Consider the following 14,805-nt stretch of genomic DNA (forward strand, 5'->3'; position numbering starts at 1 on the left):
GGGAAAATGTGCGGGTGCGTTGCGGGAACACCCGTGATTTTTCCACGCGAGTGCAAAACATTGTAATGCGTTTTGCACTCTCGTGAGAAAAATCACGCATGTTTGGTACCCAAACCCAAACTTCTTCACAGAAGTTCGGGCTTGGGTTAGGTGTTGTGTAGATGTTATTATTTTCCCTTATAACATGGTTATAAGGGAAAATAATAGCATTCTGAATACAGAATGCTTAGTAGGTGATCAATTGAGGGTTAAAAAAAATTAAAAAAATTAACTCACCTTCTCCTCTTGTTCGCGTAGTTCCCGGTCTCTTCTTTACTTCTTTAATGATGATCTGTGGGCTAAAGGACCTTTGGTGACGTCAGATCACATGCTCCAATCACATGGTCCATCACCGTGGTGATGCACCATGTGATTGGAGCATGTGATCTGACGTCACCACAGGTCCTAGCCGATAGTTAATCTTTTAAGAAGTAAAGAAGAGACCGGGAACTACGCAAACAAGAGGAGAAGGTGAGTTAATCTTTTTATTTTTTTTTAACCCTCAATTGATCACCTACTAAGCATTCTGTATTCAGAATGCTATTATTTTCCCTTATAACCATGTTATAAGGGAAAATAATACAGTGAATAGACTGTCACCTAGCAACCATGCGTGAAAATCACACCGCATCCGCACTTGCTTGCGGATGCTTGCGATTTTCACGCAACCCCATTCACTTCTATGGGGCCTGCGTTGCGTGAAAAACGCAGAATATAGAGTATGCTGCGATTTTCACGCAACGCACAAGTGATGCGTGAAAATCACCGCTCATGTGAACAGCCCCATAGAAATGAATGGGTCGGTATTCAGTGCGGGTGCAATGCGTTCACCTCACGCATCGCATCCGCGCGGAATACTCGCCCGTGTGAAAGGGGCCTAATAGCAAGCGATCAAAAAGTCACATGCACCCCAAAATAGTGCCAATAAAACCGTCATCTCATCCCGGAAAAATCATTTCCTACCCAAGGTAATCGCCCAAAAACTGAAAGAATTATGGCTCTCAGACTATGGAAACACTAAAACATGATTTTTTTTGCTTCAAAAATGAAATCATTGTGTAAAACTTACATAAATAAAAAAAAAAGTATGCATATTAGGTATCGCCACATCCGTGACAACCTGGTCTATAAAAATATCACATGATCTAAGGCTACTTTCACACTTGCGTTCGGGGTTTCCGCCTGTTAGCTCCGTTTGAAGGCTCTCACAAGCGGCCCCGAACGGATCCGTACAGCCCCAATGCATTCTGAGTGGATGCGGATCCGCTCAGAATGCATCAGTTTGGCACCGTTTGGCCTCCATTCCGCTCAGCAGGCGGACACCCGAACGCAGCTTGCAGCGTTTTGGTGTCCGCCTGGCCGTGCGGAGCCAAACGGATCTGTCCAGACTTACAATGCAAGTCAATGGGGACGGATCCGTTTGACGTTGACACAATATGGTGCAATTGCAAACGGATCCGTCCCCCATTGACTTTCTATGTAAAGTCAGATATACCATCAGATCAGAGTTTTCTCCAATCCGATGGTATATTTTAACTTGAAGCGTCCCCATCACCATGGGAACGCCTCTATGTTAGAATATACCATCGGATTTGAGTTAGATCGTGAAACTCAGATCCGACAGTATATTCTAACACAGAGGCGTTCCCATGGTGATGGGGACGCTTCAAGTTAGAATATACTAAAAGAACTGTGCACATGACTGCCCCCTGCTGCCTGTATTTAACTCATTGGTGGCCAGTGCGCCCCCCCCCTCCCCCCCCTGTTTTTAACTCATTGGTGGCCAGTGCAGCCGGCCCCCCTTCCCCCCCTAATTAAAATGACCGACACCCCATCATTGGTGTCAGCGGAGAGTTCCGATCGGATTCCCAGTTTAATCGCTGGGGCTCCGATCGGTTACCATGGCAGCCAAGACGCTACTGCAGTCCTGGCTGCCATGGTTACTTATCAATTTTAGAAGTATTATACTTACCTGCGATGTCTGTGACCGGCCGTGCCCTCCTCCTACTGGTAAATGAAAGGTCTGTGCGGCGCATTGCTTATAGCACAGACCTTTCACTTACCAGTAGGAGGAGCGCCCGGCCGGTCACAGACATCACAGGTAAGTATAATGCTTCTAAAATTGCTAACTAACCATGGCAGCCAGGAATGCAGTAGCGTCCTGGTTGCCATGGTTACCGATCAGAGTCAGAGCGATTAAACTGGGACTCCGATCGGAACTCTCCGCTGCCACCAATGATGGGGGTCGGTCATTTTAATTAGGGGGGAGGGCGAGGGGGCCGGCCGCACTGGCCACCAATGAGTTAAAAACAGGGGGGGGATGGAGGGGGGCCGGTTGCACTGGCCACCAATGAGTTAAAAACAGCGGGGGTGGAGGGGGGCCGGCCGCACTGGCCACCAATGAGTTAAAAGCAGGGGGGGTGGAGGGGGGGCCGGACGCACTGGCCACCAATGAGTTAAAATCAGGGGGGGAGGGAGGGGGGCCGGCCGCACTGGCCACCAATGAGTTAAAAACAGGGGGGGGAGGGGGGCCGGCCGCACTGGCCACCAATGAGTTAAAAACAGGGGAGGGAGGGGGGCCGCACTGGCCACCAATGAGTTAAAAACAGGGGAGGGAGGGGGGCCGCACTGGCCACCAGTGAGTTAAATACAGGGAGGAGGGGGAGGGGGGGTCTGCCCCCTGCTGCCTGGCAGCACCTGCCAGGCAGCAGGGGGCAGTCATGTACACAGTTCTTTTAGTATATTCTAACTTGAAGCATCCCCATCACCATGGGAACGCCTCTGTGTTAGAATATACTGTCAGATCTGAGTATTCACGAAGTGAAAAATCTGATCTGAAATAAAGTTATGCAGATGGATCCGTTCTGAACGGATGCAAGCGTTTGCATTATAGGAGTAGATCCGTCTATACAGACACCAGACGGATCCGCTCCTAACGCAAGTGGGAAAGTAGCCTAATCTGTCAGATGAATGTTGTAAATAACAAAAAATAAAAACGGTGCCAAACAGCTATTTCTTGTTATCTTGCCTCACAAAACGTGTAATATAGATCAACCAAAAATCATATGTATCCTAAACTAGTACCAACAATACTGCTACCCTATCCCGTAGTTTCTAAAATGGGGCCACTTTTTTGGAGTTTCTACTCTAGGGGTGCATCAGGGGGGCTTCAAATGGGACATGGGTGTCGAAAAAACCAGTCCAGCAAAACCTGCCTTCCAAAAACCGTATTGCATTCCTTTCCTTCTGCGCTCTGCCGTGTGCCTGTACAGCGGTTTACGACCACATATGGGGTGTTTCTGTAAACTACAGAATCAGGGCCATAAATATTGAGTTTGGTTTGGCTGTTAACCCTTGCTTTGTAACTGGGAAAAAATTATTAAAATTGAATATCTGCCAAAAAAGTGAAATTTTGAAATTGTATCTCTATTTTCCATTAATTCTTGTGGAACACCTAAAGGGTTAACAAAGTTTGTAAAATCAGTTTTGAATACCTTGAGGGGTGTAGTTTATAGAATGGGGTCACTTTTATGGAGTTTCTACTCTAGGGGTGCATCAGGGGGGCTTCAAATGGGACATGGTGTAAATAAACCAGTCCAGCAAAATATGCCTTCAAAAACCAAACGGCGCACCTTTCACTCTACGCCCCGCTGTGTGGCCGTACAGTAGTTTACGGCCACATATGGGGTGTTTCTGTAAACGGCAGAGCCAGGACAATAATTGTTAGTGGAAAAAATGGGTTAAAATGGAAAATTAGGCAAAAAAATTAAATTCTCAAATTTCATCCCCATTTCATCCTCATTTTTGGGTGGTTTCTATTATGTAAGCCTTGCAAAGTGACTTCAGAGCTGTAGTGGTCCCTAAAAATTGTTTTTTTTGTAAATTTCTGAAAAATTTCAAGATTTGCTTCTAAACTTCTAAGCCTTGTAACATCCCCAAAAAATAAAATATCATTCCCAAAATAATTCAAACATGAAGTAGACATATGGGGAATGTAAAGTCATCACAATTTATGGGGGTATTACTATGTATTACAGAAGTAGAGAAACTGAAACTTTGAAATTTGCAAATTTTTCAAAATTTTTGGTAAATTAGGTATTTTTTTATGCAAAAAAAATACATTTTTTGACTTCATTTTACCAGTTTCATGAAGTACAATATGTGATGAAAAAACAATCTCAGAATGGCCTGGATAAGTCAAAGCGTTTTAAAGTTATCAGCACTTAAAGTGACACTGGTCATATTTGCAAAAAATTTAATCTATGGGCTTATTTAGCTAAAAAACAGCTATTACTAACCTGTCAGTCAAACAAATAAGGTGCCCAAGGGGATGTTAATGGATGCAATGTGCCGGCCGCACCCACCGCCGTTCGTGCCCAGCGCCGCCTTTCCGGACTTCTGCGCCGCCTCCTAATCCTCTGTGCCGCCTCTAGCTCTCCCTCCCTCCCCCCTCCTTCTGCTGTAAGATCTCGCGCTTGCGCACAGGGCTCTGCCTGATGCGCCCGTGCGGACTTCTCCATTTGGCTTCTTACAGCGAAGTGCGCATGCGCCGGCACTTCGCTCAACCCCTGTATGTGCGAGATCTTACAGCAGGGGTTAATTAACATCCCCTTGGGCACCTTATTTGTTTTACTGTCGGGTTAGTAATAGCTGTTTTTTAGCTAAATAAGCCCACAGATGACATTTATAAGCCCACATTAGGAATCGTGAAGACGCCCTGAACATCAGCATATGTTTAGCTGACAGGGGTCAAACCTGGTGACAGAATCCCTTTAAGGTGAAATAGGGCTGAGTCCTTAAGGGGTTAAAAATCTGATTAATATTGCAGCAACAGAATTTCTAACTAATAGGTTGTTGCTGTTATTAAAGTGTTTTTCTATCAACAAGTCTTTCAGACAAGACGTGACTGGTAGTGTGCTGACAGAAATGATGGCAGCAGTCATCTCATGCCATTCTCTATCTCAGTCTATATAGCTAATCATATTTTATAAATGTTAATTTCTAATACCAAATGTAACCAATATACATAAATATGTAAAGTTTAGTATGGCAAAGTGTTTCAATAGAAAAAAGAGAAAGGCACTACCAGTCATAGTTTTTATCTGGAGATGCTTGAAAATATTACTTAGTCCGAGTTCACACGAACGTGTGTGACCCGTGCCTGTGCTGCAGCCCGCAAATAGCGGGCCGCAATGCACGATCGCCGGCCGTAGGTCAGCCACATCGGATCGCGGAACCATTCACTTTAATGGGTCCGCGATCCGGCCGTTCCGCTAAAAGATAGGACTTGTTCTATCTTTTAGCGGAACGGAAGTACGGGACGTAACCCCACGGAGGCACTCCGTAGTGCTTCCGAGGGGTCCCGTCCCGTGCGGCCGTTCCGAGATTCCGGATTAGCGGACCCATTGAAGTGAATGGGTCCGCATCCGTGATGCGGAATTCACACGGAACTGTGGCCGTGTATTGCGGCCCGCAATACGGCCACAGATCACACACGTTCGTGTGAACTTAGCCTTAGACCCAAACAGCTCTCCCATTTTTTGATGTGACACAAAGAGCCTCTCTATGGTGAACTTGCATCAAACATAGAAGATAAATGACAAATAAGCTTTGTTACTCTTTTTAATTACAATAACACAAGTACATTCCATTCTATGACAGGTGAAAACATAACACAGCTAACTCCCATTACTGCATAATATAGCTGTGTATGCCCAAATGCCGGCACTTTTAAAGGGAGTCTCTTTTTGACCCATGTTGGGGAAGGAAAAAATTTCTATAGGAAATGTCAACTATATTGGTTATAACTTTCCTAACAGATATATCTAAGACATACTTTCCTAACAGATATATCTAAGACATATCTATAGGAAATGTCAACTATATTGGTTATAACTTTCCTAACAGATATATCTAAGACATACTTTCCTAACAGATATATCTAAGACATATCTATAGGAAATGTCAACTATATTGGTTATAACTTTCCTAACAGATATATCTAAGACATACTTTCCTAACAGATATATCTAAGACATATCTATAGGAAATGTCAACTATATTGGTTATAACTTTCCTAACAGATATATCTAAGACATACTTTCCTAACAGATATATCTAAGACATATCTATAGGAAATGTCAACTATATTGGTTATAACTTTCCTAACAGATATATCTAAGACATACTTTCCTAACAGATATATCTAAGACATATCTATAGGAAATGTCAACTATATTGGTTATAACTTTCCTAACAGATATATCTAAGACATACTTTCCTAACAGATATATCTAAGACATATCTATAGGAAATGTCAACTATATTGGTTATAACTTTCCTAACAGATATATCTAAGACATACTTTCCTAAGTGTTATTGTCTCAATACAAGTTGGTGGAGCCGTAGTAAAATAATTATGTCTGTAGGACTCCAATTTTATATATATATATATATATAGTGGGTTTTCGCTGTGGTAGATAGGGTAAGCAGGCGCAGTACAGAGGCAAAAGACAAGTTCTTAACGCAAAACTTCAGTATTTATTCACACTTGAGGCAAATGCACAAAACAATGCGTTACTTTGCAGTCTTGGTGTTTACTTCACGCACAATTGAAAGTTCATCTACGTGTTACATCACACAAATTGGAAAGTTCATATAAAACAAGTCACCTTGATGTCAGTTCTGCCTCCAGCAGTCTACGGCAGGCTTTAGGGGGCCTGTTTCCTCGGCCCATGGGTCTCAGCCCTCAACCTGGCACCAAGCCTCACATCCCAACACAGAGATCCTGCTGCTGAGCCCAGCTGCCTATTTAAGGACAGCCAGGTGCTGCCAAAAATCCAGACCGGCAATTAAAATCCAGTCCGTTATTTGACCCCACTTGGCTGCAAATCAGCCCAGCAGCACACGCTGAGAAGAAAATGCCTGTTTTCCCAGACCATTCCCCTCACTGTGTCGCAATATATACACATGTATTTCATACACTTTCACCACAGAAGCACATGAAAAGTTCACAAACTGTGAAGTTTCAGAAATACTGCCAACCTTGGCCCAAAAGCCAATAATCATCCCCTTTTGCAACTCTGATAAATCGCCCCTTTTACCCATGATGGCAATGTGTGAGCAGACAGCCTATTGCCCACCTAATATACCCACCAAGCCAGCTCACCACATGTGACTTCCTTCATGAGCTACACCCTGCCAAAAGTAGGAAGTGGTCATAATAAGTTGACTTGAGTGTGTGTATATGGCTATATATTATGGACCCACATGATTCTTTCATGTGCCTGACACCTAAGAAATGACTGAATAGTACTCAAAAAACTTCACAGACATTTGCAATTAAAAGACTTTTTCATGTAAGGTAAAAATGGAATTATTCTTGTATTAAACGTGTCTACCATTACCACTTGCACCTACTGGTTCACTATACATTATAAATGTTTCTTCTGCTAAAAAGAAAATGGGCACACGGATGCTGTGTGGAGCCATACTGTGGATCCATTGTGGTAAAGAGAGTGCCTACAAGTCCATGACAAGCAGTAAATCAAGGGTAGACATTGTATCATTTATATTTAAATAAATTATACAGAACTGGTTTTATGTAAATTCCGGGTATATGATAGGACAGGGTAAGGGGAGGTGCGACAGGCCACCCCCCAGAGCCGATCGGGTCCCAGTGTTAAGAATGCTGAGTGGTGATGTGGCCTTAATAGTTTGTGCTATGGTGCTCCTACCTGGATACTGTTGCTCCCCGGGGTTAGGCTCCATAGCAACAAAGGAGTTGTAGTTGGTGGAATAAGTAGAGTCCATACTTGGTAAAATGTAACAGTTTTTAATTGAATAAACTTGCAATGAATCTTTCTCTTGGTTCCAGCAGGCTAAGACAGGTAAACCTGAATACTTTGCTTTATCTGTCTCTGCTGTGCTAATCTCTGATTACAGTCTAGTTCCTATCAGCTTCAGTTACTGTCTCTTATGAGAATGAGGCATCCTGTCATCCATTTTGCTGAGTAGGGTGTCTTTGGCACCATTTTCCCTCTCCCAGGTACTAAGTACTTTTATATATCAGGAGTGGGCTGCTCTCTGAGCTACTTTCCAAAGCTCCTGCAGCAGTGAGTAGAAAACGCACCCTCACCACACCATGCTGCTTCACTCTCTCAACTTCTCCACTCAACTCCCTGCAACCCCTCCCTAACAGGACAAACCCACTCTGTTCCAAGTTCCATTCTATCTAAAGGTACTCTCTGTCAGATACACTGCCACTTGCTGGACAACCAGGCACATTATATGTAATAACAGTTGCATAACAATATTATTAAGGCACAGTATCAGAGGACCTGGAATTAAATACAGATGACATTCTCTGCTAGCCATTAGAGACAGTGGCTAGGTGTAAAAATAGAGAATGGTAGTGCCCCTTCTGGGGTACTAAATATGTGCCAGTAAACTTTAGCTTGCAAGATTGGATCCAAAATATGTCTTGGATATGAAAAATATATATTTTCTTAAAATGTTTCAAAACAAAAAGTAAGTGTTATTTGTAAGAACCAGGATTTACTATTATTTATGCAACTTTTGGACGGTCAGTATTTGGTACATAGTTTGTATCTGTGTTTGTAAGCCAAAAGCAGGAGTGGAATCTACAGAGAAAAGTATATAAAACAGAGTTGTGCTTCTTTTGTGTTTTGGAGTCCTGTTTTGGCTTTCAAATATTGATGAGTAAAGCTAACCAAACACTTCAACCAAAATAATGGACCAGATGTGATCACATGGCCATAGTATGTCCCTTACTAAGAAAGCTGTAGGTGGGGGGAGTACATTGGTTGCACCAGCTGCTTTGTTTTAAATAGGGCCACTAATAGTCCCAACTGGTTTCCCTGATGATACTGCTATCTGACAAAAGTACTAATATTGTGCTATAATGAGGCAGCAAGATTCCAGTGGTCCACATCCAACCAGGAAAAACATTTTGTACGTGTGTAAGCGTAAAGGGGTTGTGCAAGAATGGGGGGAAGGTGGGGCGTAGGCAAACTCCTACACTTGGCCGGACCTGTAAAGCGAATTTTACTTACCTGGTTCATGACACTGGCTCCCTGCTCCTTCTCCTCCAGGCCTAGGATGCTCCTCTGGGCTCCCTTCCTAAAAACATTCCCGTGACAGTGATACGATCCCCTTGTGTCACGTGACCATTTGTCATGATGTCAGGGGAGCTGGCTGCAGGTGACGTCAAACTGGATGTTTTCAGTGAGGGAGCCCAGAGGAGCATCCCAGGCCTGGAGGAGAAGGAGCAGGGAGCCGAGTCTGGCCAAGTGTCTGTGGGAGGGGGGGAGGGGAGGGGTTGCCAAAAGCACCCCCATTCTTTCACATCCCCTTTAACTGTTTTCCATCAATGTTGCTAGTAGAGAAATTATCTTATATCAGATCTAGGAATATTTATTTACAGAAGTTTATATATTAGACACCACATTTTGTAGGGTGTTTGAAGATAATCTTTTACTATTTGGCATTGCTTTTAGACTTTATGGTAGGAAGGTGGATGCTACATTTAAAGGGGTTATCCCATGACTAATGTAAAAAAAAAATATGAAAATCAGACATCATACAGTACACAACTATCTCTTATAACAAAGCTAGAACAAGCCCTGTACCTAACATGGATCCAAAGATCTCTCCATCTATAGCTCCAATTGCTCTGTTAGATTTATTTCAGGCTGACAGTAGAGGGCCATGCCCTTTCTCAGGGGGGGTGTCCATTCTGCTGCAGCTCTCTCTCTCTCTCTTTCTCTCTATCACAGCTCAGGGGGTATGTCCTTTCTTATGGAAGCATGTCCTTTCTGCTGCAGTTCTCTACCTGTAACTGTCACAGCTTCTAACATTAGATAGGGCTTGTGGTAGTTGAAGGATGGAACTGAGCATGTGCGACCTCCGCAGCGAGGTAGACAGAAACACATAAACGGATTTTATTGAGCAACTTAGTGGCTATACTATTGCATGCAACTACGAAGGCATTCAGATCCGCAAGCTGGTTTTCAAAAATGTTGAATTTATTTTTTCATGGGACTGCCCTTTTAATGTCTAGCAGAACTTCTGAAACTCTATTTAGATGTTTATGGGGTCATTTATTAAGACCAGTGTTTTAGACACCGGTCTCAATACCCCTTGCACTGGAGCATGATGCGCCTAAGTTATGTAGAGGCGCCAGCATCCTAAGGCGTAGAAAATGATAAATGAGATGGGCCGGAAATCCCCAAATCAGCGACAGATATATACCAAAAAATTGTGTATATCTAATAATAAATGACCCCCTTAGTCTTTATGATGTTACATAAAACTGTTCTTTTTTTTTGCTTAGCAATACAGCTGGAAAGCATAGATCTCCAGCAAAGCACTAATGCAACTGCACACCGTACCATCAGCTATATGAGCAAAGAACTCATTGTGAGGAGAGGTCAAACGTTCACCATGAATCTCACATTCAACAAGCCTGCACAGACTTCCGACAATCTCAAATTAAACATAAGTACAGGTAAAAATAACATTTTGGCACTGATTTTTAAAGAATGCTGATACTATAATGCAAACATCAGCTTTATCATCAGTCAGCATTTATATTCATTTGGCCTGGGTGTACACATTGAAGGTATTGCTTGGGTCATCACAAAGAAGTAGTGACCTGCATCTACATATTGAAGGTAATGGCTTGGGTAATGGCTTGGATCTACACACAGAAGGTAATGGCTTGAGTGTACATATTAGTTAATAACTTTGGTCTACACATTTGGTAATGGCTTAGGACTACACATTGAAGATTACGGCCTAGGTATACTCATTGAAAGTAATTGTTTGAACCTACATTTGGCTTGCGATGGCTTGAGTGTACATATTAGTTAATGGCTTTGGTCGACACACTGGATAATGGCATGAGTTTACACATTGAAAGAATTGGCCTGAGTCTACAGCTTAAAGGTAATGACTTATGTCTCCACATGGAAAATAATGACTTGGTCCATACTCTGAAGATAAAAGGTTTATAGTCTGGCCATGGGAGGTAATGACTTGGGACTACACATAGCAGGCAATGGTATGGGTCTATACATTGAAGGTGTTTCACCCTACGCATGGAGGATATTGGTTTGGGTCTCTACATAGAATATAATGGTTTATAGTTTACCCATTAAAGGTAATGGCTTTGGACTACACATACAAAACAATGGTCTGGGTCTACATATTGAAGGTAAGGGTTTCACCCTACATGTGGAAGATATTGGCTTGGGTCTATACACTGAAGATAGTGGTTTATAGTCTACCCATTGAAGGTAATGACTTGGGACTACACATAGCAGGCAATGGTATGGGTCTATACATTGAAGGTAAGTGTTTCACCCTATGCATGGAGGATATTGGTTTGGGTCTCTACATAGAATATAATGGTTTATAGTTTACCCATTAAAGGTAATGGCTTTGGACTACACATGCAAAGCAATGGTCTGGGTCTACATATTGAAGGTAAGGTTTTCACCCTACATGTGGAAGATATTGGCTTGGGTCTATACACTGAAGATAGTGGTTTATAGTCTACCCATTGAAGGTAATGACGTGGTACTACACAAAGAAGATAATGACCTATGTATAAACATTATATGTAAAGATTTAAACCTACACATGAACTATAGGTGGGAGGTTACATAATTTAAACCACACACGAACTATAGTTCATTAACTATATTTTTCTCATATTTCTCTAACCCTTTATTTCTAGGATCTATAAATATTGATTTACCAATTCAGATCCCAAGTCAAGGCGATGGAGCAACTTGGAGTGCAAGCTGTACGCAGAAAAGTAACACCTTGATAGTCAAACTCAACTCCCCAGTTAATGCAGTCATTGGGTGTTATACTATGACCATCAGTTTCTCCAGTGGAGGGAGTAACACTTCAAAAAGCCTGGGAAATGTGTATGTGCTGTTTAACCCTTGGGTTAAAGGTATTGTGTTTCATCTTCTATATATTACGCTGATATAATAAGATAAATATGGTACCATTGTTACACAAATGTATTTATGTCCATAAAAGAATAATGATAGTTGAGATTAGATTAGTCCGGTCAATCATATCTCCAGGTGTTCATTTCTATGGTCCCTACTTATAAGGGTACGACCACACGGTCAGGTTTCCTGATGTAGTTTTGGAAGCCAAAACCAGAAGTGAATTTAAAAAAGAAGTCGTGTCCAGGGGCGTAACAACCATAGCGGGAGACCATGCGACTGCTATGGGGCCCGGGGCAAGAGGGGGCCCAGTCTTAGTTGGGATTATTTCCTCTTCTACCGGAGGTGAAAACTTGGTCAGGACTCTACCTTCTAAAGGAACAATTTTTAGCAAATGAAGCAGTGGAAAAATGGCCCAAGGGTCATTGAAAAGGGATTAGGCGGAAACCCTTCTGTCCAGTGTGGGAGGCCTGGTTTGATCCTTGCTATGCGGCCCTTACTTCTCTATGTATGCAACTGGTCGTATCTGTCCTTTATTCTCTCCTTTTATGATCCACTCCTGATTTTGGCTTCCAAAACTGCATGCAGAAACATGACCGTGTTGTCTTACCCTAACAGATGAGGTTAAGCCATGACCGAATTCACCCATTAGGAAGTAAGCCAGATTCCATGCATAAGGTATCAAAGCCAGTTTGCCAAGCCTGCCATTTAAAGTGAGCTATATGCCTGGAGCTACAAGCAAGTGGCAACTTCACACCAGGTAGCATAAAGGGCAGGGCAATAAGAATATAATATCTGCTGCCAATAGACTGTATGGAACCAAGCATTTCTTCATAATTATGTTTTACTAATAAAAAAGCTATGGGAGACTTCTACTTATTATTATGTCAGCAATTTTATATTGTCATAAATTGCATCACGATCTGACTTGTGCCTGACACAACCGGTCGCCGTAACCGTGGCCTCTTGTCAACGTTCATGTGCTGTGCCTTCTGTCTTATCATAGGGACATCCACTTCAATGTCTCCACATATAGATGAATTCTACTATTCGAGTCATTGATGTGCTTGGTGACTTGAATCGGGAGATTTATGAAACTGTCTAAAAGAATATCTCTCTCTGTATCCCATAGCCACCAATTACAGCGCGGCTTTGTTTGTTTTTTTGTTGTCTTGTTATATTTTTTTATATATATTTTGCTTGATACAGAAAAGAAAACTGAAGATGACATATAAACATATTCCATACATCTCAATCAAAGACTCCACTTTAAAGCCTTAACCCCTTAGGGACACAGCCTTATTTCAACTTAAGGACCAGGCCATTTTTTGCAAATCTGACCAGTGTCACTTTAAGTGCTGATAACTTTAAAACACTTTGACTTATCCAGCCCATTCTGAGATTGTTTTTTCGTCACATATTGTACTTCATGACACTGGTAAAATGAAGTAAAAAAATAAAATAATGTATTTATTAAAAAATACCAAATTTACCAAAAAAAATCTAAAAAATTGCAAATTTCCAAGTTTCAATTTCTCTACTTCTATAATACATAGTAATACCTACAAAAATAGTTATTACTTTACATTCCCCATATGTCTACTTCATGTTTGGATCAATTTGGGAATGATATTTTATTTTTGAGGGATGTTACAAGGCTTAGAAGTTTAGAAGCAAATCTTGAAATGTTTCAGAAATTTTCAAAAACCCACTTTTTAGGGACCAGTTCAGGTCTGAAGTCACTTTGTGAGGCTCACATAATAGAAACCACCCAAAAATGCTGGACTGTTTTTTTTGACACCATGTCCCATTTGAAGCCCCCCTGATGAACCCCTAGAGTAGAAACTCCAAAAAAGTGACCCCATTTTAGAAACTACGGGTTAGGGTGGCAGTTTTGTTGGTACTAGTTTAGGGTACATATGATTTTTGTTTGCTCTATATTACACTTTTTGTGCGGCAAGGTAACAAGAAATTGCTTTTTTGGCACCGTTTTTTTTTGTTATTTACAACATTCATCTGACAGGTTAGATCATGTGGTAATTTTATATAGCAGGTTGTCATGGACGCGGCGATACCTAATATGTATACAATTTTTTTATTTATGTAAGTTTTACACAATGATTTCATTTTTGAAACCAAAAAAATGTTTTAGTGTCTCCATAGTCTAAGAGCCGTAGTTTTTTCAGTTTGTAGGAGATTATCTTAACTAGGGTCTAATTTTTTGTGGGATGAGATGACGGTTTGATTGGCACTATTTTGGGGTGAATATGACTTTTTGATTGCTTGCTATTACACTTTTTGTGACGTAAGATGACAAAAATTTGATTTTTTTACACCGTTTTTTTTTTTTTTTTTTACGGTGGTCACCTGAGGGGTTAGGTCATGTGATATTTTTATAGAGCCGGTCGATACGGACGCGGACATACCTAATATGTACACTTTTTTTTATTTATGTAAGTTTTACACAATGATTTCATTTTTGAAACAAAAGAAATCATGTTTTAGTGTTTCCATAGTCTAAGAGCCATAGTTTTTTCAGTTTTTGGGCGATTATCTTGGGTAGGGTATAATTTTTGCGGGATGAGATGACGGTTTAAATTGTACTATTTTGGCATACATGCGACTTTTTTGATCACTTTTATTACCTTTTTTGGGAAGTAAGGTGGGCAAAATTTCTATTTCATCATAGTTTTTTATTTTTTATTTTTATGGCGTTCACCGTTCGGGTAAAGTAACATGACCGTTTTATAGATCAGGTTGTTACGGACGCGGTGATATC

At 41.5% G+C, this 14,805-nt stretch overlaps 1 protein-coding gene across 2 annotated transcripts in view; it reads left to right on the forward strand.

The window, feature by feature from the left end:
* LOC121006025 (protein-glutamine gamma-glutamyltransferase 6-like) overlaps nt 1-14,805 on the forward strand; it is an 80,635-nt gene that overhangs the window by 18,371 nt on the left and 47,459 nt on the right. For both annotated transcript variants that reach the window (XM_040438909.1, XM_040438910.1), the window contains 2 exons: nt 10,394-10,567; nt 11,801-12,025. In XM_040438909.1, coding sequence (XP_040294843.1) covers nt 10,394-10,567; nt 11,801-12,025 — 399 coding nt within the window. The remainder of the gene's footprint in view (nt 1-10,393; nt 10,568-11,800; nt 12,026-14,805) is intronic.

The sequence above is a fragment of the Bufo bufo genome, chromosome 6 (assembly GCF_905171765.1).
Source record: "Bufo bufo chromosome 6, aBufBuf1.1, whole genome shotgun sequence".
Taxonomy (NCBI): domain Eukaryota; kingdom Metazoa; phylum Chordata; class Amphibia; order Anura; family Bufonidae; genus Bufo; species Bufo bufo.